This window comes from Drosophila eugracilis, unplaced genomic scaffold (genome assembly GCF_018153835.1).
Source record: "Drosophila eugracilis isolate 14026-0451.02 unplaced genomic scaffold, ASM1815383v1 contig_367, whole genome shotgun sequence".
In the NCBI taxonomy this organism is placed as follows: Eukaryota; Metazoa; Arthropoda; class Insecta; order Diptera; family Drosophilidae; genus Drosophila; species Drosophila eugracilis.
This window is the reverse complement of record NW_024573224.1, coordinates 3213773-3235842: the sequence shown is the minus strand read 5'-3', so window position 1 is coordinate 3235842 and position 22070 is coordinate 3213773. Positions and strand designations below refer to the sequence as shown.

At 38.9% G+C, this 22070-nt stretch overlaps 3 protein-coding genes across 5 annotated transcripts; all 3 read left to right on the top strand.

The window, feature by feature from the left end:
- The first annotated feature begins 2829 nt into the window (after nt 1-2829).
- LOC108113724 (transcription factor cwo) lies at nt 2830-15524 on the top strand. Of its 3 annotated transcripts, none has more exons than XM_017224408.2 (4): nt 2830-4058; nt 10654-11230; nt 11788-12109; nt 12173-15524. In XM_017224408.2, exons 3-4 carry the CDS (start codon nt 11836-11838, stop codon nt 13750-13752), a joined length of 1854 nt encoding a protein of 617 aa, XP_017079897.2. In that variant the 5' UTR covers nt 2830-4058; nt 10654-11230; nt 11788-11835; the 3' UTR covers nt 13753-15524. The 3 variants fall into 3 exon arrangements, with proteins under 3 accessions (XP_017079897.2, XP_017079896.2, XP_017079898.2); XM_017224407.2 differs by having other exon boundaries at nt 2831-4058; nt 11107-11230; XM_017224409.2 differs by lacking the exon at nt 10654-11230 and having other exon boundaries at nt 2831-4058.
- Nucleotides 15525-15858: 334 nt separating this feature from the next.
- On the top strand, nt 15859-18462 carry LOC108113727 (probable G-protein coupled receptor Mth-like 11). The gene is made up of 7 exons (XM_017224412.2): nt 15859-16508; nt 16577-16721; nt 16774-16956; nt 17011-17268; nt 17330-17498; nt 17609-17803; nt 17868-18462. The coding sequence occupies exons 1-7, from the start codon at nt 16002-16004 to the stop codon at nt 17938-17940; spliced, it is 1530 nt and encodes a 509-aa protein (XP_017079901.2). The 5' UTR covers nt 15859-16001; the 3' UTR covers nt 17941-18462.
- On the top strand, nt 17954-22046 carry LOC108113726 (probable G-protein coupled receptor Mth-like 11). Its single transcript, XM_017224411.2, has 7 exons — nt 17954-20614; nt 20666-20804; nt 20857-21042; nt 21102-21362; nt 21465-21633; nt 21698-21892; nt 21952-22046. Exons 1-7 carry the CDS (start codon nt 20123-20125, stop codon nt 22043-22045), a joined length of 1536 nt encoding a protein of 511 aa, XP_017079900.1. The 5' UTR covers nt 17954-20122; the 3' UTR covers nt 22046.
- The last annotated feature ends 24 nt before the right edge of the window (nt 22047-22070 follow it).

Genomic DNA, 22070 nt, shown 5'->3' with positions numbered 1-22070 from the left:
GTGCAAATTGCATGTGTTTGTATGTGTTGCCTTACGTATACTTGTAGTTGTCATAAGTATTTGGCCGCGTTGCTTAAGTCACAGTGGATTAAGTACTTTACATAATTTGTAGTTCCTATAAATAGTATCAGTGATATTCAACAAAAACCTGTAATATATTGGTGAAATAATCAAATCCCTTGTTTTAAATTTGGAATTTAAGTTTATATTTCTATTTTTTACTTAACATTCTATTTCATTTTCATAGCCGCACTCCACAGTGAATTCCCTGGCTGACTGCTAAACAAAAGTATCTTTAAAATAGTTTCACCAGGTCTGGCACCTGCAATTGTTGCCGTTTGGGGTTTTCCTCTACGTTTCGTGATTAAACTTTAGCCATGCAATCGGGGTAAACAGTAATACAGACGGAGCTAGGTAGATAAGCTACTGGAAACGCCGAGAAAACACGAAAACAATCCACAAATGCATGGCTCCATTTTAGATATATTTACTTTATTATGAAAAACAAACTAATTCTTCGACGGTGGCAAATGCACTCCAGCTTTGATTGCATTTTATTTCGTGGAAATTCACCGGCCCACGTAACAGTTTCGATTAACAACACGTGACCGTAAAACGTCAGACCATGTGAGCAAGTAAATATATTACAAGCCCGATAAGATTGAACAGAAAGAGGGAGATGGGGTATTATTACGAGTTGGCGGCGGCACATGAGTAACGCGAGCTAGTTTTTTGTGTCTTTGCGCGTGCCCTCCATCATCAGGGCGTATGTGTAATTTCTGAAACGGGGCGTATACGTAACGTCGTGCAAGGCGACACGAAATGCACGTGCCGTCGCACTGAAATTAAAACGAAAGATTGTCAAAATGCCGAAACCTAAACAAAAACAAGCTCAACTCTTATGCAAGAGTATACAGTGCCCAATTGGACACGTTTAAGTCATCCGACATCCGTCATTCGTCATCGCAGATCACGGATCCCATATAGAAGATTCGGGGCTTTCGGAGTATAGAGTACGGCTTACGGCCCGTGCCATTGTATTGGTGTGACCTTTGGGGCGGCTAAAAATAGCCAAGAGCCATTTAAATACAATCAACACGCTGGAAAGCCCAACACAAAGAAGCACAGTGAAAGCTCTTTAACTCAAACTTGATTAAATAGGATTTATTTGTACTTTTATTTTAATTAAAAAATGGAACTTTAAATAATATACTTAGATGAAGAAATAAATGGGAACTTATTTTTAGAAATCAGACAAAGAAGCAGAAATCATAGAGGCATTTAGGAATTAACTAAAACTAAGTTTAAAAAATGCCTGACCAGCCAATCTATTTATCATATTTGTTCAAGTTACGGTGTTCGCACTGTACAAATTCGAATAAACTGCAAGGCACAAACAACAGCGTTTTGTAAACGCGAAAACATTTCAACAACACGTGACCAACAACAAACTTGAGCTCTACACTGGTGTGTGTAGATGTGTGTAAATGTGCAAGTTCGTAAGTGCGTGTCTGTATGTGTGCGAAATAGCTGACATGCTCGGCTCGCGTGAGAAATTACGTCATGCGCCACGAATTTTGAGTTGTTATTTATTTTGTATTATTATTTTTTTTTTTTACTTTTTTTTGTGTTTGCCACTTTCAACGTGTCTCGATTAAAAAAAAATCCGAATAAGCAAATGAAAAGAGAGGGGGCCAACGCCGCGTATGATTATTATTTCGTTTATTAAAGCTCGCCAGTGGGAACAACAACAAGAACAGCGAGCAAAAGCCGCGACTGTTGCGCTCTGTAATAAAAACAAAATGTCGGCTGAGCAGTAAGAGTGTGTGTATGTTTGGCTTCGTGATTGTTGTTGCCAAGCGGCGGTTATCAGCTTTTCTCTCTCTCGCTCTCTCTCTCTCTCTCTCTTTCTCTCTTTGGCAGCCGCCGCCCAGTTGAGTTCGCTTTGGAATTTGTCACGTTCACGTGTTTTATTATGTGCCGCCGACTTGTGTTGTTGCTGTTCGCCTTGAGTTTCTGCGTCGTTGTTTTCTTGTATATATTTGTATATATTGTATTTTTTTGTTTTTATTTGCTGGTTTTTATTGTAACGGTAAAATCTGAAAACTCGTAACTCAAACTTAAGAACATATGGTGCACTTAAACTTAACCACAACAATCGGAACGGACAACTAAATGCTTATAAATATATAATTCACACGCAACTAATTTATGCCTATCTTGCAACAACAATAATAATGCTCATGGTTGTGTAAGTGCCGTGAGTGTGCGGGTCCGAGTGCGAGTACGTGTTGTCTAGTCATCAAGCCTCCAAATGTCGGGGGCACAGTGGAACTGATTGACTCGAAAATGTTCATATATGAATTTTAGCACTTATTTCTTGGTTATAACCAATGTGAAAGCAATGTGCCATATTTTTGTGATTTTAGCAGTGGTTTATTATTTGTGATATATACCTTGAATAAAATATAAAATATCATATGTATTGTTAAACGTAATTTGCACAGCTTTTTATCAAAAAGTCTACTGCAGTAATCAAAACAAATAGGCAATCTGGCAAATTGGGCAATTTTTTTGTAGGAATTCCCCTGAGCTAATCTCCCTGCGGACATTGTGGCCATAAAATTACGAGTTCAATTCCACTGTGGCAATCACGTTTGCCGCGCACGAAATGCCTTATCTTTATCTCTCTCGCGCTCTCCCTCTCTCTGCCCGCCAACAACACATGTTGCTCTCTATCTCTGAATCGAATTCTCTCTCTCTCTCTCTTTGACAGGCACGTCATTAATTTGGCGCTTAGCTCTCTTCTCTTGGCTCCTTTTTGGGGTCTCGTGTGCCCGTTCATTCATTTCGATTCTGTCTCTGGCCGCGAACAGACGTTTGGAAAAGTGTCCACGGTGCGGATGACAGTGCAAAAAAATTAAATAAACCAACACAGCAAATAAAAAAAAAATAAAAGAGGGAGAGAGCAAATAAAAAACAGCAAAATTAGCTGGAGGGGCAACAACAAATTTGATATATACATATATATATACGTGCTTTAATAGTGAAACACACACACAAACGCACACGCACGCACGTTGTTCGCTCGCCTATACATCTATGTATCTGTATATGTAACTGTGTGTGTGTGTATATAGAGGCGGCTGGTAAAATTCCACTGTGAAACGAAAGGAAGTTATTGTTTTTGCGGCTGTGTGTACATATATAAATATATTATTAACAAAACAGTGTGTGCATAAAAGCTGATAAAAGCTAAAAACGTGCAAAAATTAAACAAAAAACCGGGCAGCTCAATCACGTTTTTCGACATTATTTGTTTTCCTTTGTTTTTTTGTGGATACCGCGGACGACACAGAGAGAGAGAGAGAACCGCTCCAACAAGTGCACTTTAATTGAAGCTCCAAAAATAGAAGTACAAATAAAAAATAAAAAGAAACAGGAGGAGACATAAACTCGTTATCGCTATCGTTATCGTACTACCCACACACATTGACACACGCATCCAGTGATAAGCGGAAAAGAGTAAACAGGCGGTACTCACTTATCAGCATTTTCCACTCGTTCCAACATAAATAAACACCCCGCTATGCCATTCTAAAACTTAAAAAAAAAAGTATAAATCCGGGAAGAAAAGTACATACCACCTTAAAAAACACACATCTCAGCTTGAAAGAGAAAAGTAACTCGCCGTGCAGTGAATTCGCCTTCGCCGTTGCCGTTGCCGTTGCCGTTTCGACTCAACTACCTGTTTGCTCGGCCATAAATTCGCCCCGGCATTTATCTGACAATTATTTCTGCACTGACGTAAGGAGGAGCACTTCCACCATTCCACCGCAATTGCAGCAAACCACGTCGACGCAGCAGCAGACGCAGCAGGCGCAGCAGTCGCTCCACAAAACAGTCATACTGCCCAGGAGCGGATTCGCAAGCCTCGAAGTTCAAGGAGGAGGAGGAGGAGGCGGAATCCGGAGCGGATCGAGGAGCAGGAGCCCCAACATGGAGCCCTATTGGAACGAGACGAACGGACATGCCGCCCATCCGGTCAAGTATGAGAGGTAGGTATATTCAGCACAGATCCCCAGATCCCGCTGCAAATTCACAACAACAAAAAAAAATCTGTGAATTTAATAATGGTTTAGTGTATCTAAGACTCGCAGTTAGTATTTAAGCCTAAGTCTCCGCCTCCTCTATAACTTCTTGTCGTTATGTGCGTGCATGTCAGGATCGGGCGTGGAACATTTGGATCTGTTTTGGGGCTGTGTGGGCCGCGTATTTTTAGCCAACGAGCTAGAAAGCAATTTGCATTTGCAAAACAAACGCGAAAATCGGGTGAAGAAAACGTGGGCAGACTCTGTCGCCGGGCTATTCTTGGCCGAGATAGGTGCTTTAGTTTTGCTTTATTTCATCTTTATTTTATTTTGTTGTTTAATTTTTTTTTTTGTTTTCGTGTTTGCCAAAAGCCAAAATACACAACAAAATCCAACGCACGACTCGCCAAACGTGATGTTTCGTTGAATTTTCCCTGTGAGTCTCTACTTCCCCCCTCTCCAATGAGTTTGTATTTTTGAACTTGAATTTCGTTTAAACGTGTCCGATTGGAAATGAGAAAAAAGTTTACGTTGGTGTGGCCAGAGTGGTGATAAATAATCCAAGCGACGTGGTGTGGCCAACGTTGCAAATGAATAATATAATCAATGTGCCTTTGGAGGGGCTTTATGCCTGTGTCTGCTAAATGTCAACGGCCAAAACGTGGCTATAAATATCAGTTAACAACAGCATGGGTCTTGTATTACCCTACCAACTCCTCTGATTGGCCATCGAGTGGGTGGAATGTTGGTGCTTTTCACGTGCTTGGGTGGCTTTGCTAGCTTTGTGGGTGGCCCGTGTCCTTTTGAAGGTCAACAAGTTTTGTGTTTCTCTCAGGTTTCTGTTGGTTCTGTGGCTGTTGTTTTTTGATTGAGCTTTACATTTGGCTATTTTGGTATTCAATGACCACCATCATAGCTCCTGGGAACGTTTTTCTTTTTGTTAATCTTTGCACGCGGGATCAGCGCATGAACAAAAAACAAAAAAGGAAAAAAAATGATAATCAAAATAAATATTATAAATTCGGGTTGCCCCTGCTGTGGACTCCTTATCAAACTTGGCACTCGAAGTAAACACGCGTCTTCGTCTTCAACGCTGCTGAAGTGTTTATAATTTGCATTACGCGCAGCCATCTTAATCAACCCCAAAGTCAGCCATAAAAGCGAAAAAAAAATATCAGAGAGAAAACACAAATAGCGATAAGCAAACACGCGATAAAAAGCGAAACGAGCGTGACGCACAATCGTATCGCCCCCGGCCCTTCTTCAAAACGAAAAGTATCTATCTATCTATATAAGCACATGTGTATCTATATCTATCAAGTGTCCAGAGTTGTCAAGCGTCAGTGAGATCTCGGGTTTGTTGCACGACGAGACAGTTGCTAAATCCCCCTTTGTATAAAAAAACAAACAATCTACACCCACAACCCCATTTAATACTCAGCTGTCTCTCGTTGTTTTCGATTTCGGGATCTTGACAACGACGATATCAAACTTTGATCTGAAGACCCTGACCCAGTGATTAGTGATATTTACAGCTCTAACTATAAGGAAACCAATGGAAAGTCTATCTGGAGCAGCATGAGATCTATGAAAAAGTGTGTTTGTTTGCTGGCTACGTCTGTGTTACATGGATCCGGAATGGATTTCCTGTAGATTTGGCAACTCACAGATGTTCAGCAAGACAACACGTCAAAAAGAACAACAGGAAATGGAAGAAACCACTGCCAACTGCTAAAGCTAAACAGAACCTATCGATCGAAAGAGGGGATATGTCCTTGATTAATCCAGAAACAAAGCTTTTTCATACAATAAATATTCAAGAAAAAGTGCCTAACACAACCTGTATTAACATTATTTTGAAGAAAGTTGATCTTAGTATAGAGCTTAAAACATAATATTTACTAATTAATGGGGAAAATACCATATGAATACAGTTGTTTTTAATTTATTCACTCTTTCGATCGTGTTTATCACCAAAACAAATAACAAACGCATGCAGCCCGATATAAATAGCCAACCGGAGTGTTATAAATTATATGGACAGATATATATATCCGCCTGCTTTGAAATTGTTTTCGATCCTACCCGATCTCGATCCGATTCAATCCGATCCGCATCGATACATTTCGTTCCGTCGCCGGTCTTATCGTCATCGTCATCATCATCAACATCGTCGTCCGTTCGGTTGGACGTCCATTGGCATTTGAGAATCGGGCACGTAGTTATTCACGTTCCATGCAGGCTGACTGACCCTCTATAAACCCCTTAAAAAAAAAAAAACACCCGTAAACCCCCCTATAACCTCTCTCCAACTCACGGGCTGCAAACGTGCCGCAAAAATTGAGAAATTCACATGGTATATGTGCGGTATGTGGTGGACTTTCGTGATTAATGCACTCTGCTCGATGTTTTTTGGTTTTTTGTTTTTGTTTTTGGGTCCGCTGACTCATGACCGCTGCATTTGATTGCCGCTAAACGATTTAAATAGATGAATTTGAGTGTCTTTTGACCCAGTTATGGCGACTGCGGTCATTCATTTCAGCTGGGGAATGCGGATGGAATGGGGATAGTTGCAGATCTGGAATGCCCGATTAGTGTTGGCATTTGGAGATTTAATGGGGAAATTTGCTGATAAAAATTTGCATATTTTCATTTGGGAAAATCAACTTTAAGTTTTATTGTCAAACATTATTATTGAATTTACATATAATAGCCACATTATTTGATAGTTTTCATGTGAAAAGTGTCTAAAAATAAATATTTTTCAATTTGAAAGTATGGGAAATATTCGTACTTAAGTAAACCTATTTGTAGTTGCAATTGAGTATTACAACAAGGTAACTAAATTATGCTTTTCTAAGGTACTAGTTCTGTTACCAACTTGGTTGTTTGACAGCACAAGTTGCTATCTTAAGCAGCCCTGGACTGAATACACAAAATCATACGAGGATTTCATAAATCAGCACTGTTTGTGATTCACTTTCCTTGGAACAAAGACAGCTTTATCTCATCACCAGCTCGATTTGCAAATGAGCTGCGATACGAGATTTCCATTTGCACTTTTCCAGTGTTTCTTGAAGATTCGTAGAAGTAGTATGCGTAATAAGGCAAAGACAGCCGCCTCCAATTGGCCTCGCACTCGACTCCCCTGTATTTGTATCTGTATCTGTGCAGTATTTGTATCTGTATCTGTACTGTATTTGTATCTGTATCTTTTGTATGTGAGTTGTTTCTGTTTATACTCACATCGAATTGTTTTTTTTTTCGCCTAGACAGCACGCCAGAGAGCAATTTGCCGGGGATTGTTGCCCTCGATTCCATTTCGATTCCATTTGCAAACCCAATCCCAATTCCAAATCCAAAAAAAAAAAAAAAACAAAACCAAACCGAAAAAACTGTTGCCAAGCAGTCCATCCGGCACGTGTACACGTTTGTGTGTTGGTTAAAATAGCTGAAATGCGAAATTTGAAATTGTTTCGAATCGAATTCCGTTGGTGCTGCAATTTGTTTTTTTTTTCCAGCTTTTTCTGGTCTTTGCACTTTGGCCAAAAACAATTATATCACGTGCCCGTTCGTAGTTTTTGCATTTGAATATTTATGAGCGCCATTTCCAGTTTCGGTTTTAGTTTTCAGTTTTATTTCAGTTCCAGTTCGCAAATCTCACGTGATCGTGTCGCTCACCTGGCCAGCAGATGCTTCGTTGCATTTTCAGTGTAATTGGTGCTAATCTAGCCGACTCTGTTGGTGATATTTAGGTATATATATATATAGAGGGGTGTACCTTATCAGCCGACTGACGAACTCAAGGTCGTCGATCAGGCGAGAACCAGACGGGTCCAGCCCCACCCACTTTTGTTAATTAGACAGCCAGGCTCTTCTATTTAAATGTGATTTATTTTTCTCTCCTCGAACTCGACGGCGTCATCATTTGTTGTTTGTTTTGTTTTTATTGTTGTTTCGGTTGTTTTCCACTCTCGCCCTCGGAGATTTCAAAATTCGAGGCAGCGCCAGAGCCAGCGCATTTCCATTACCCAATGTCGATATGGAAATTTTTGTGACACAGATCGTCGGCGGAAACTGTTGGCATTGAATGCCCCGATTGTCCACCGTAAACATGTGAGTTGTGTAAATCAATACACAGAGAGAAATGTTATTAGTATTTGATTTGTATTTTGGTCTTGATAAGAAATTGGTCTAAAAATTCTCTTTGCCATACTGTAATGTCTTTCAAGTGCTAATTATTAAATTAATATCAAATTGAATGAGGAATGTTGCTGTTTTTCTCTCTGTATATTTTTTTACGGTATTGGGCATTGTTAGGCTTTTTTAGCATCGGCAAGACTTTCATGAATCACTTGCGTCGTCTGCATGAGTCAGCAGTGAATAATATTTGCTGTTGATTAACCTAAGATTCTGAGACCAAGATAATGACTGGGCCCAAGCTAATTAACATTATTACAGACTTCTTGAGGTGTTTACTGATCGGAATTGTAATCTTTACCGATTAGTTTTATGCTATTATCTTGGCCTGTATTATTATTTGGGAAAAACCCACACACTCAGAGATGATTAAATAAACCGAAAAATACAAGTTGTTTTCGGATTATTTCAGTTAGCTATAACAACAATTTATGGTACCAAAAGTGACCAACAAAATGATAGAAAAACAGAAAAATATAATAGAAATAGCGTCACGTGTGGCGTGACAATCTTATCGGTAGGGTTTAACTACCCCTTGATAAGAACAGGAAATGGTTAGACACAAAACTTGAATATCAATGGACAAGTTCAGCGATATGAATATTAGGACCAGAGCGTGTGCAAATTCTAGTATACATTATTACTACAGCACATGGGGGTAATTATCACAAACTCATGCGTAGACAAACGTGTCAGTATACGAGTATATATAGTATTTAGATCCGGATGGGGGAATGCTGTCCATGCTATTGGCAAACCACAGGCGAATGATCGGGGGAACTGTCGTCATGGCAGTGTCGCGCGTACTACCTGTAGATCTTACCCTCGTATTTATGTGCCAATTACTTAATAGTGCGACAACAAAAACGGCACAGAAAACGTAAACAAAACGTAAGACATTTTCGGTGGGCCAGCGCCATTCAAACGGGGCGGCATTTTGCCAACTTATTGGGGTCTTCGCCATTGCTCTCATGAATCAAGCGAGTGATTCGCGCTGACGTTCTCTCTTGTTAATGCTCTTTGGTCAATGATGAAAAGTACGCCACTGAGTACACGCCCTGTTCACGGGATTGTTTGATCGCATCCCGATGGCGCAGCCCCCTAAATTAAACACGTACGCTGGCAAACATTCTGGGCGACTTTGTCATTGTTGTAAATTTATTTAAAACCATGAATAATTTCAGAATCATATGGCAATAAGAAATGATAAACATGCTTGTTTGATGTCATACATCTCTAACAAGAAGATATTCACCAGCCAATTGAACTAAAACTCAGTAATTCCCTCCTAGTTTCCCTCATTTATAATTTTACATTCAAAAACTAAAGCATCTAATAACCCATTCGCCCTTTAACAACTACCTCGCATCATAAACTTTAGATAAATATGGTTTTGAGTGCAGTCAACCTGTAATCCAAGGCAATGGCACGCCCAAACTCAAAATTGCTTATTTGCATTACTCATACGCAGTGTATGCTGGTGGAACGATAATTGGCCACGGTTTACAAATCGAATTCAACAAATTGTGCTAAACGCCGAGATGAAAACAAGTTGCTGGCGCCTTTTTTAGGGGGGAGGGGCCAAGACAGTCGGATAAACAAGTTCTAGGCGCCAGGGACTGGTGCGTTCTGGTATCTCTAACCATATACTAGATGGATAAATCAGATATATATATATCTATATATGTATATATAGAATATGATTTGCGTTTGTTTGTTGTCGCTCGCTTATCGCCCAGAGCCATGACACTTATTATTGTTTCTCTCTTGCGGCCACTTTATTTTTATTTTGGTCTTCTAGCGCTTTCTGGTCGATGCTGATGATGTGTTTGTTTTGGTTTTAGTTTTTGATTCGAAGAATTGGCATTCAATGGGTGTGTAAGATGTTGAATTGTGTGGGTTTTCCTTCTCTCTATGTCTGAATCTTTCCCCTGTGGCGCTTGGCAACAGTTTTCATCGAGATTTTTGTATATTTACAAAATATGTTCAAGTTTTTGCTTAGATTTTTATTATATTTTTGTTGGCACATGGCAATAAAAACGTGTAGAGTCTAAAATTAGCTGGCCTGATATATTGAGTGGATGTATTGAAACGTGTATGGTTTTTACGGGGCATCTGGTGGGATAAATTCTGAAAATAAATTAGAAATAAAAATGGTTTTTATGATCCCCCCACCGATCCTGACATCTTGTCATCTTGCGTGTGTCATTGTGTTGGAAAGAGAGAGAGAGAATGAGCGAGATGAATCTCCTTCCTGGACTTGAGGATCCGTAATAAGTATCGTATGCTAATCGTACTTTAAGGCATTTGCACCCGTTTTACTACAAACACAAACCAAACCAAAACGCTCGTTTGATTTTAGCCAAGCGACCACAGCCCAAAAGTCCAGCTAACCGACGGAGAGCTCTTTGAGGCACACGGATTGATTTTGGCTGATCCAAAGCGATTTCGAGTCTCAGCGACAACATTTAATCCTTTGTTCTTTCTGTTCCTTTGCAGCCCTAAATTATTCTCATATCGAATAGCAAAATAAACGAAAACAAAAACAAATCACAATTAGTCTTTAACTATTAATCCTAGACTAACTAGCTTAAGTTACTACTTCTAAGACAGACTAAGTTATGCGCCTTATAAATGCATTACTAAAACGAATAAAACAAAATTTGAACCGAAAATTAAAATGAATAAAAAACCAAAAACAAAACCAAAACCAAAACCAAAACAAAATAATATAAAACATTTTTGAACAAGATTTGGACTTAACTGTGTTTCTTTATCCTTCCCACTTCTTTTTGCATATCGAAACCAATTATAGCGAAGCAGCTGTCTCCAGTTTTCCTTATTGCACAGAATCTAGTTTAAATTTTTCAACATCCGCCACGGCATACAGCGAGGACGATGCTGAATATGCCACCGGAAGACGTAATAAGACATCGAGGGTAAATATTACAATTTTAGAGCGACCCAAAACTCGCTATCATTTCCGAATTCTGAATCAAAATTCAAACACAAAACACAAATCAAAAATTCAAATTGAAAACGAAAAACCAAAATAAAAAAAGATAACGACTGAGACAAGATCAAAGGATCAAAAGAGTATTAGAGCAGCGCCCGGATGATGACCACGCCCACTAGCTATCACACACTCTCACCCAACCACCAACCACCACCCACACACACGAGCAATGACCCTGAGCCATGATGACCATGCCGCCATCGACGCCAGCCGCCACTTTTGACCCTTTTTTATTGTTAGCAAAAAAAAATGAAAGAAAAATTGATCAAAGAAAAATAAAGTGAAAAAAAAAGAAAATCCGAAATTAGCGAAAATAAAATAAAAAAAAAAATAGCAAAAGAAAAACGTCTCTCAGCAGAAAAATCATTACTTAGGCTAGGGGTCTAAAAAGCCCACTAACTACCCACATTATTTGGGTTATCGATGAAGCTATCTACCAAGCCATATTAACGAGACTATCTCTATAACCTCTGCCAACAGCAAGATCCGTTGTCCCATCGAATTATCGAGAAACGGAGACGAGATCGCATGAACTCCTGCCTGGCGGACCTATCCCGCCTCATCCCGCCGCAGTATCAGCGCAAAGGACGTGGCCGTATTGAGAAGACCGAAATCATCGAGATGGCCATTAGACACCTGAAGCACCTGCAAAGCGAGTGTCAGCAGAAGGAGAGCGACTATCGTACCGGCTATACGGACTGTATGAAGGAGGCGGCCAAGTTCCTTTACGAGGTCCACATGCAGGACTTTTGCCACCGATTGTTGGGGCGTCTGCAGGAGCACATCGACGAGATGTTCAAGAGTGAGTATAGCAAAGTATGATCACAATTTAATATTTACTAACTTTTTTTAATCTCTTTACCAGCCGACTGCTACAAATCAACGCGCAGCTGCCACATGCCGGATAATGTGAGCGCCTCCAGCGGCAGTCCCCATCAGGCTTACCACCCACCTCTGTGCCACCTGCGCGACATGCTGGCCACCTCGGCCTCGGATGTCGAGCACAGTCAGGACCATAACGATGTCAAGGACCTGAGTTTCCGTAACCATCTCAATCAGCTGCATAGGACTCAGCAGGTGGCGGCAGCAGCAGCAGCCGCAGCAGCAGCAGTTGTGGTTGCCAATGGCAACTCGCAGGCTTCCAATGCCGGGTTGGATTCGAAGGTGCCATTGGTTAATGGTGGTGGCAACAGTGGATCATCAGCGCCAGCTGGTGACAATGTACCCAGTAATTCTACGAACAATGGAGCCGCAGCAATTGCCGGGGGCAATAGCAACAGCAGCGGTAGTAACTGTAGCAATGCCGCTAGTTCCACCACCTGCCCGCCAGCCGGTGGAAGCTGTGCGCCTAAAATCACTCCGCTGGCAGCCCACCAACAGCCCCATCAGGCGCCAGTGATCACGTCGACGGCCCCGCATCATCATCACCATCACACGGACAGCAGCCACCACGACTTTGAATCGTCCAGGGAACCGATCCTTCACATAGATACCTCTAACATGCACTCGCCACCGCCCAGGGATCTGCTGCTACAACAGCAATCTCTCTTGACCCACAGCCACCATACCCAGGACAGCCTGATGTCCGTGAGGATGCGCAACTATTCGGAATCCTCGCACGAGGTAGAGCACAACAACAACTACAAGTACAAGAACCACATCAAGGAGCGCTTTGTCCACGAGCTCCACGACGAGGAGACGAGCAGTGAGCACTGCCCAGTGGCAGCGCATTTCCAGAATGAGCTCTCCCAATTGCATGCACTGTCGGATCATTCGAAGGATGGCACAGAACCGGAAATAGCTCCCATTATGGCCAAGAAGCGGAAGCTGGCTGAGGCGGCGGCCAACGGGGAAATTCCCCAGGAAGTACAAACCGAATCCAACACTGCAGCAGCAAACGCTGCTAGTCGCTTGGACAAGCCATCACCCTCGTTTAATTTCAGCGACATCAAGGACATTAAGTCGGAGCTGCACAATGGCAATTCCAACTCCAGTCCACTTTTGGCGAAACTGACTGCGGCGGCAGCTGCTGGTGGCCAGTTGAGTACTCCGAGCAGCACCACCGCTCCTCTGCCGCCCAGGCACTCCTTTACGGTACCGATATTCGCACTCCATGGTCAGGGCAACTACTATGTGCCCCTCAATGTCGACTATAATGCACTGGTACCCTTCCTCAACGGGATGGATCTGCTCGAGAAGAGCTACACTAGTATGCCGGTGGTGCATCCCATTAATATCAATGTTAACTTTATGCCCAGTTCACCGTCGGCATCTCTTTTGGCCGCTGCTGCAGCCGCTGCCGTAGCCGTTGGCAAGCAACAGCAACAACAGGCAGTGGTGGCCGTTGGAGCTGGACTTCCCCTGTCCACTAACTCAGCGGCAGCAGTTGCCGCAGCGGCGGTGGCCAAGGCCAAACTGGAGCAGGCAATGAACCAGAGTTGGTAAAAGAAAATACAAATCAGCAGAAAATAGAAAAAAAAAAATAAGGCAGCGGGTCGACAGATGGAACAACTCTACCTCAGTACTTCTGTGAATAATCATCAAATGATTAATCTCAAAACAAAAACACTAAGCGACATCTGCGCCCAAGTTAACCTACAAACCTACAAGAAAGAACAAAAAAAAAACAAAAAAAACATAAAAAAGAAAATGGGTTGGGAGAAGAAAAAGCGAATTCATTGGGGGTACTTCTTAAATCTCTGGGGGTCTTAAACTAATTTTATGCAAAGTGTCAAGAAGATAACTAAGAATCCTTGGATCTTAAGATGGTCAAAGGTAGTTTAAATCTAAAATCTTTTTGCTATTTAGAAAAATCCCACTTTGAATGTGATTCCCATTGCATAAAATATTTTTTCATTGTTTTTAGTATAAAAAATGCACATATTAGTTTACCTTTTTAAAAGATATTGTATATAAATTGAATAGAATTTTTGATCATAAAAAGGAGGCAACATCTTTTCAACTTAATGTGTGTATAAATTTGTAAACTTTTCTTAGTTTGATTATTATAGAATCACGTAAATGTTAAAACTCAACATGTGAATAACATGACTAGTAAATCTTTTATCTTAATGGCCCGTTTAATATCCCTAGAGATTACAGAAGTACTCCGCTCTATAAGTTTTGGATTAGTTTAAATCATAGAGATAGCCAGGAGCAGCCTCAAAGGCTGGCCACCTACTAGAGAAATGATTTCCAATTGTTAAGAGAGGGGAGAGAACAATTAGAATAGCTAGTTGTTAAATATTTTGAACAAAGCATAAATGTCTATTATAGTGCATGCATTGAAAACTACAAAAAAAAAAAAACAAATAAGAAATGTATGTTGTGTGCAAGCCAATAGAACGTATATGATGCCAAGAGTCAGTCCCACGTAAAGAAAATCTAATGGATTTTAAAACAAAACTAAATGTGAATTAAATGTATTTTTTAGAGGTTTAACGTTTTTGCAATTTAAATAAGTGTTGTGGTTTCAAATCAGGTAGTCAGATAGCCAAGTGACTCCCGTCAAACATACAAAGTAATCTATATATATATATACAAAACAGATATACTGATAAAAAACATATAGATATATATATATATAGTAAACCACTAGTCAGAGAACTATTACGAAGACGTAAAAACAAACATACAAAATGGGAGAAAAAACAAATCAAAACTTATTATATTCTATGTGTAAATATTATTAGCAAGCAAATTGTCCTTTGTTTAAGTTTGTATTTTAGTGACAAATTATGTTAAGTTGGTTGGTTAACAAGTGAAAAAAAATCAAAACAAAAAAAATGATTCGAAAGAAATCCAAAAAATTTTCTATTCAAGAAATGTTCCACGTTTCATTCTCGAAATGCGGTCCCTATTATAGTTATTATTATTATTATTATTATTATTTTTAATTATTACTACTGTCTAACAACTAAGTTTTCGTTTTCGTTATAAAACCAATTAAATGAAATTTAAAGATCTTTCTGTCACCTATTTCCAAATAGAGCACCTCGATGTTTTCATAGGTGAACTCCGGAGAAGATTCTGTTTTTTGTAAGGTAAGCTTCGTTGCGGCTAAACTGAAAGTTGATAGCATAAAGATTATTAATGTTTTACGACTCTTATTAATGTGTACGATTACTTTTACTGTACGGTACTGTTAATATACAACTACGTTACTGTTTAATATATTTTATAAATGTATACAGATGTAATAAAAAATTTCAAAATGATATCGACACTCTTTTTCTTTTTGTGGAGCTAATTGCAACAGGAAATGTATACAGGTCTCTACACTTGAAGAAACAACTATTGGTTATATTAAGAATTAAAGATGGATTACGAAATTTCATTCATATGGTATCATGTTATGTACATGTTGATCGTGGCCCCATTTGGAAATATTTTTCTCAGGGTATTGCTGTTTTTCTTGGAAAAACTTGATTGTTCTCAAGGCAGTTGAGTTAATGCCATAGTTTTATATAACAATCATTGCAGCGAATGACGTAAATATATCCACTCAGCGTGAATTTATCTTAGTGTTAAGGAGTCGCCTGTCTGCGTCAGTTTGTTTTGGAATGTCCTCAGATATTAATGGCTGATTTACGTGATATCAAGCCAAAGAAATCAAAGTGGCTTGCTAAACAAGTTATTCTGCTTCAAGTGGTCAAACGGAGAAGTCATCACATCGGATTCGGCGTAAAGTTACGATGGAACTGTTCAAAATGAATCGAAATGCATATTGGTGCTGCGTATGGAGCTTACTTTTGATTGGCATTGCTGCTGATATCCCAAACTGTGATTACTTTGATACTGTAGATCTAACGCACAGTTTGAGATTTCAAAATGGATCGTATAAACATGAAGACCTCATCATTCCTGCTAGCCTTACAGGGGAGTACGACTACAAGATCCTGTACAATGGTGACAAGGAAGAGGTTCCCAATCACGTTAGAGGATGTGCTTGCAAGCTGAAGCCCTGCATTCGATTCTGTTGCCATCATAAGAAACTCATGAAACGAACAACGTGTTTAAAGGATATAAACAAAAATCTTACATATAATTATGATTTAAATATAACACTTAGTAATGGAACAGTGACTAAAAAACACGTGATAAAGGAAATGATCGTCCAGCAGGAGCTTCCCATGCCTTGCAACAAGCATTATCATCTGGACGTAGAACGATACAAGGATGATCTGTGGACCTTATTCGAGGTTAATTTGAAAAAGAAAAGAAAATAATAACATATCCATAATAACTTTTCTATGCTTTAAACTTGCAGAATGGAACTCTGCTACGGCATTATGATAACGCGTTTCTCTCGAAGCAGGATTACTGTCTGCAGCCTCGAAAGACGAAGAATGGTAAAAGCTACTCCATTGTTCCTTACAACTGCATTATCGAGCCTTCTTTGACTACGGCCTATAGTAAGAGTTACTTAATTTTTATCTGAATTAGCATAATAATTTGTTCTTTTAGTCAAGATAGCATCCATTGTGTTTATGGCCTTGACAATTGCCTTATATTTGTGGCTTCCAATGTTTCATACGATTCATGGCATGTGCTGTAATCTGTACTTCGTGTGCCTCATGGTAACTTTTATGCTAAATGTAACCAGTATGTTCGGTGTATTTAATGCTGGATTAATGTGCTTAATCAATGGTAATTATTACGAATTAGATAAGTCTCATGGCGTTAAGCATGATTTTGTTGCAGGATATCTCGGATATTATGCAGTGATGGCCACATTTCTTTGGCTCTCCGTGGTCAGTTTCAATATCTGGAGAAGATTTGGCTTGTATCGGATTTTAGAATTTCAAAAAAATAGTTTTCTTTATTACAATCTTATCGTTTGGAGCAATGCAGGCATCTTGACACTAGGAGTATTACTGGTAGACCTTTTGGTTCCCTTTGCCAGTGCTTCAGGTTTAAATTTTGTGCCAGGTGTTGGTGTAACTTCTTGCTGGATTATGAGTAAGTTTTCTTGTTTGTCTTTACATGTTTTTGATATTAACTAAAAGGGCTTTTCTTTCAGCTGACAGATGGTCGGGAATGTTTTATTTTTATTTCCCGATCTGCATTCTTATTTTATTTAACATATCCATGTTCGTGTTGACTACTCGACATATTTATGCGGAGAACAAGCTGAGACCAAAAGTCTTAACACATTATAAAGAAAAAGTAAACTCAAAGGATGAAGCCAAGTATGATTTTCTTTTTCTATTTTTTGGTTGAATTTTTCCAGATTTACAAAACAGACCATAAGTTTTAGATACTTAAAAAACTATTTGTTTTGTTTTCATTACATTTTTAGTTTTGGCCTTTATCTTTATCTTTTTATCATAATGGGTGGATGCTGGATTATGGAAATACTTTCCTTTATATGTGAAGTCGAAAACCTTTTAAAACCTTTAATCAAAGTGAATGATATAATAAACTGCAGTCAGGGCATTATAATATTCTTGATAACAGTTTGCAATAGAGCGGTTCTGAAAGGCATTCGAAATCGGTAAGTTTTCTTTTTAACATAAATTTTTTGAATAAATTAATTAAAAAGACATTTATTTATTTAGAATATTTTCTAAACGGAGTAATGACACATGCACTGCGACTCAGGACGGCCACTTGATGCAACAAGTAAAATAAACCTTAAATATTTTAAACGTCTGCCGTGTATTGACTTATCTGGGCATCAGTTGGCAGCCCTACTAATATCGATTAGAGTCGTGCCTTGAAGAGTTCCTCGAGAATGTCCAGTACTAAGATGTAGAAGCCGCCGAAATTAAGTTGCCAAGTTGCAGCGACTTAACTTATTCAGACGAAAAGTTGTCAATCTATTGTAAGATCGGGCCAGATCAGTTGCCAAACCATTGCTATATTGCTAATATATATTATAATTATTATTAAATAAAACATATAGAACAAAAAATTATCTTACATGGTGGCTCAACCGAAGCAGCCATTAAAACAGTCGAAAAAAGTGTAGTTGTGTGTGTGAGCGTCCTCTTTTTTTGGACAAGAACAAAGCCAAAAGAACAAGTTTGCGGTTTACTTAAAATTCGTTAAAATGATACGGTCCGTGAAAAAGAACCAACATGACAATCAGTACCAATATAAAACCCGAAAACGGCAGCAGTATGAAAATCAAAATCCAGGAAACGCAGAAATGAAAGATATGGGTGTGAATACAACTTTTTTTCTTCGCCGAACGAGATAGAAGACCAAAACCAAAAGGAAGAAAGATGCGAGGAAGAGGTTGTCCGTTTGAAAATGGCAGGGCAGCAAAACAGCTAGCCGTGAAAAAGTGCACATGAACAACGATCTGAGCGAAGAGCTTAAACTGCTTGCAGCGAAAATTGGTCAAAGATTCCTTAAAGTAATGTCTCATTTTGATGGAGTTTTAATTCCAATAAAGCAGTGGCTGAAGTCCTTTAACCAAAACGCCGATGGCTATGAGTTGACCCCTAACCAAAAATATATCAATATATCGTATAAAAATGAAAAGAACAGCAAAGTATTTCTGGAGTCTACCACGTTATCAACGTACGAGAACTTAACAGCTGTTCTATTAAATTAAAGAGGCAAACGGTAAGCAGTGCAGAAATTCACAAGCAAGTGGGAGAGCGAAAGAAACATGAGAACAATAATTTTCACGGCTATGTATTTATGTGTTTCGTATGCTTAAGATAGCAGGTCAGGGATTTGTTGATGAGTCGGTGATCCGCTATATAGCAGATGGATTAAAGCTTAGCAATGATCTCAAATATCCTCTTTACAGTGCACAAACTTTCAAGGAGCTGCGAAGCCGATTCGAAACGATCAAAATGATGACAAAGGGAGAAATCAAAAAGGGCAGCAGAGTGAATTCACCAAAGCAGCAAAACCAGGAAAGCGAGTCGATCAACAGCGAAGCAAAAATAAATGGCATTGTTTCAACTGCGTCTCACCCGATAATTGAAGGAGTTGGATGGAATTTCTGCATAACATAAGTTTCTTATCGTCCCCGATTCAATGGACTTTTCGAATTTAACAGAGCACCATTTGGGTATTGAAATTCGCCGCCAAATTTGTGAGACGACATCGTTGTTTTCGGGCAAACAGTTATAAAGACAGATACAAAATGTCACATTTTAAAAGAGCATATACATTTTCTTGGCTATGAGTTAGAAAATGGGAAGATATGGAGCAACTAAAAGCAATATTTGGAGTCAAAGCGCTGATTCGAAGCTGTGGCGCTATTCTTACTACGATTAAGATGGTGACCTGAGAGCAAAGGAGGATGATGGGAGATGGGCGTTATGGGCATCAGTTGGCAGCCCTTCTAGTATCGAATAGAGTCGTGTCTTGAAGAGTCCGTTGAGAATGTCCAGCACTAAGAAGTAGAAGCCATCGAAATAAAGTTGCAAAGTTGTAGCGTCAAAAAGTAATCAGCCGAAAAGTTGTCAATTTGCGACCATTGCTAAATATCTATTACAAATATTATTAAATAAAACATAGATAAATACAATTATCTTTCCTTCAATATTTCATATTTCATAATGAGGGCATCCAATCTTTAAGGATTAACATTAAGAACATACAAAGAAACATCATGATAAGCTGCATTTATACAGCTCTTAACAATTGGCTTTAAAAAACAGTTTTCCCTTTTACTGTTAGGGATTTGATAAGAAAGTTATTTTTATACACTAAATGTTGTAAAGAACATAATGTGATAAGGTTTGAAAAGAAACGAGCTTAAGTGGTCGATCATTTATTGTAAACTGAGCCGTTGGTTTATAAAGACGGTAGAGCGGAGAACAAACCTATTAAAATAAATTGAATAACAATGGGAAAACTAATTCTCCAACAGTTTATCCTAAGTATCCTTGTTATTGTTGTAACGTCAAAGGATATTCCAAACTGTGATTTCTTCGATACGGCTAAATTAAATAACAGTGATATGTTAGCAGATGGATCGTATAAATACGAAGATATTATTATTCCTTCAAATCTGACGGGAGAATATGACTATGTGATCAATTACGATGGTGATGAGGTTTCGGTGCCCAAACACATCCGAGGTTGTGTGTGTAAATTTAAGACTTGCATTCGGTTCTGTTGCCATCCCAAAAAGCAGATGGGCATTGGGAATTGCTATAAGAAAATATATAAAAACCTTACCTACGATCACACTCTGAATATAACGCATCATAATGGATCAGTGATCGAGAAACACATTTTTAATGATATGTTTGTGCAGCAGGACCTTCCCGTTCCATGCCAACAGCATTACGTATTGAATGCTAAGGAAAAAGTTGATAAATGGGATCTTTACGAGGTCGGTATATAAATATCTTAATAGCAAGATCATTAAAAACAATACTTTCAGAATGGATCCTTTTTTAGACACTACGATAAGCGATTTCTGTCGAAGCAAGAATTTTGTTTGCAGCCCAGGAAGATGAAAAACCACACCCTCATTGTAGCTTACAACTGCTTTGAGAAGAAATCTATGAAAATGGCATATTGTAGGTTTACAAAGGATATGCAAAAAGTTATTAAAACAAATTTATTTTACAGTCAAGATGAGCTCTGTATTTTTTATGGCTATAACCATTTTTGCCTATCTGTGGTTGCCAAAATTCCAATCTCTTCATGGAAAGTGCTGCAACCTTTACTTCATTTGCCTGGCTTTAGCATTTTCGCTGAATGTTGCTAGCATGTTTAGTGTATTTGAAGTGTACACTTGTATGTGCTATCTTACTGGTAACCCCACTACATTTTTTTAATAATTGTTATGATACGATGCTAATTGAGAATTTTAGGATATACTGGCTACTTTACAGTGATGGCCACTTTTCTGTGGCTTTCCGTCATCAGCTTCGACGTTTGGAGGAGATTCGCAATGCGTCGGTTCCAGGATTTCTACAACAACAATAGGAGCAGCTTCTTTAACTATAATGTTATAGTATGGAGCACTGCTGGATTTTTAACCCTTATCATTTTCGTGGTGGATCTATTTGTTGTTACAGATATGAAGAATCCCTACAATCCTGCTGTGGGAGTTGTTTCATGCTGGATATATTGTAAGTTTAACAAGAATCTAGCTATTATCTTAGAAACTAAATCTTAATTGATGTATTATCTCGAAAATTGTAAATCTTTTAATTATTACTTTCCTTATTCAGCCGATGGTTGGTCAGCAATGTATTATTTTTTTGCCCCATTGGCATTACTAATCATTCTCAACGGAACAATGTTTTTCCTAACGACTCGATACATTTATGTCGAGAACAAAAAGAACCAGAAAGTGCTAAATAAATGTGAGCAGCAAAGGCAGTCAAGGAACCAAGCCAAGTAAAATACAAAAAAATATAATTACATATTCCCCGATAAACTGCAATTAATACCCTGCTTCCAGCTATCGAGTATATCTCCGCCTTTTTATCATAATGGGAGGAAGTTGGTTCCTTGAAATCATTGCCTTTATATGTAGGATGGAAGATGTGTGCAAGCTCTTCGTTGAAGTAAGCGATTATATAAACTGTAGTCAAGGAATAATAATATTCGTGGCCACGTTCTGCAATCAGGAAATGTTAAAGTCCATACGCAAGCGGTATGTTTTACCTAAATATTTGTCAAATAAATTCCTAAATATTAATTAACTTTTTTCAGCATCCAAAACGGAGAAAGTACTAACACGGATTGCAATAGTACTAGTCGTCCTCCAGATAATGAAAAAGTAGCCACGGTGGAATATAGAAAATAAGCAAAGATGTTGTCTTATATTTATC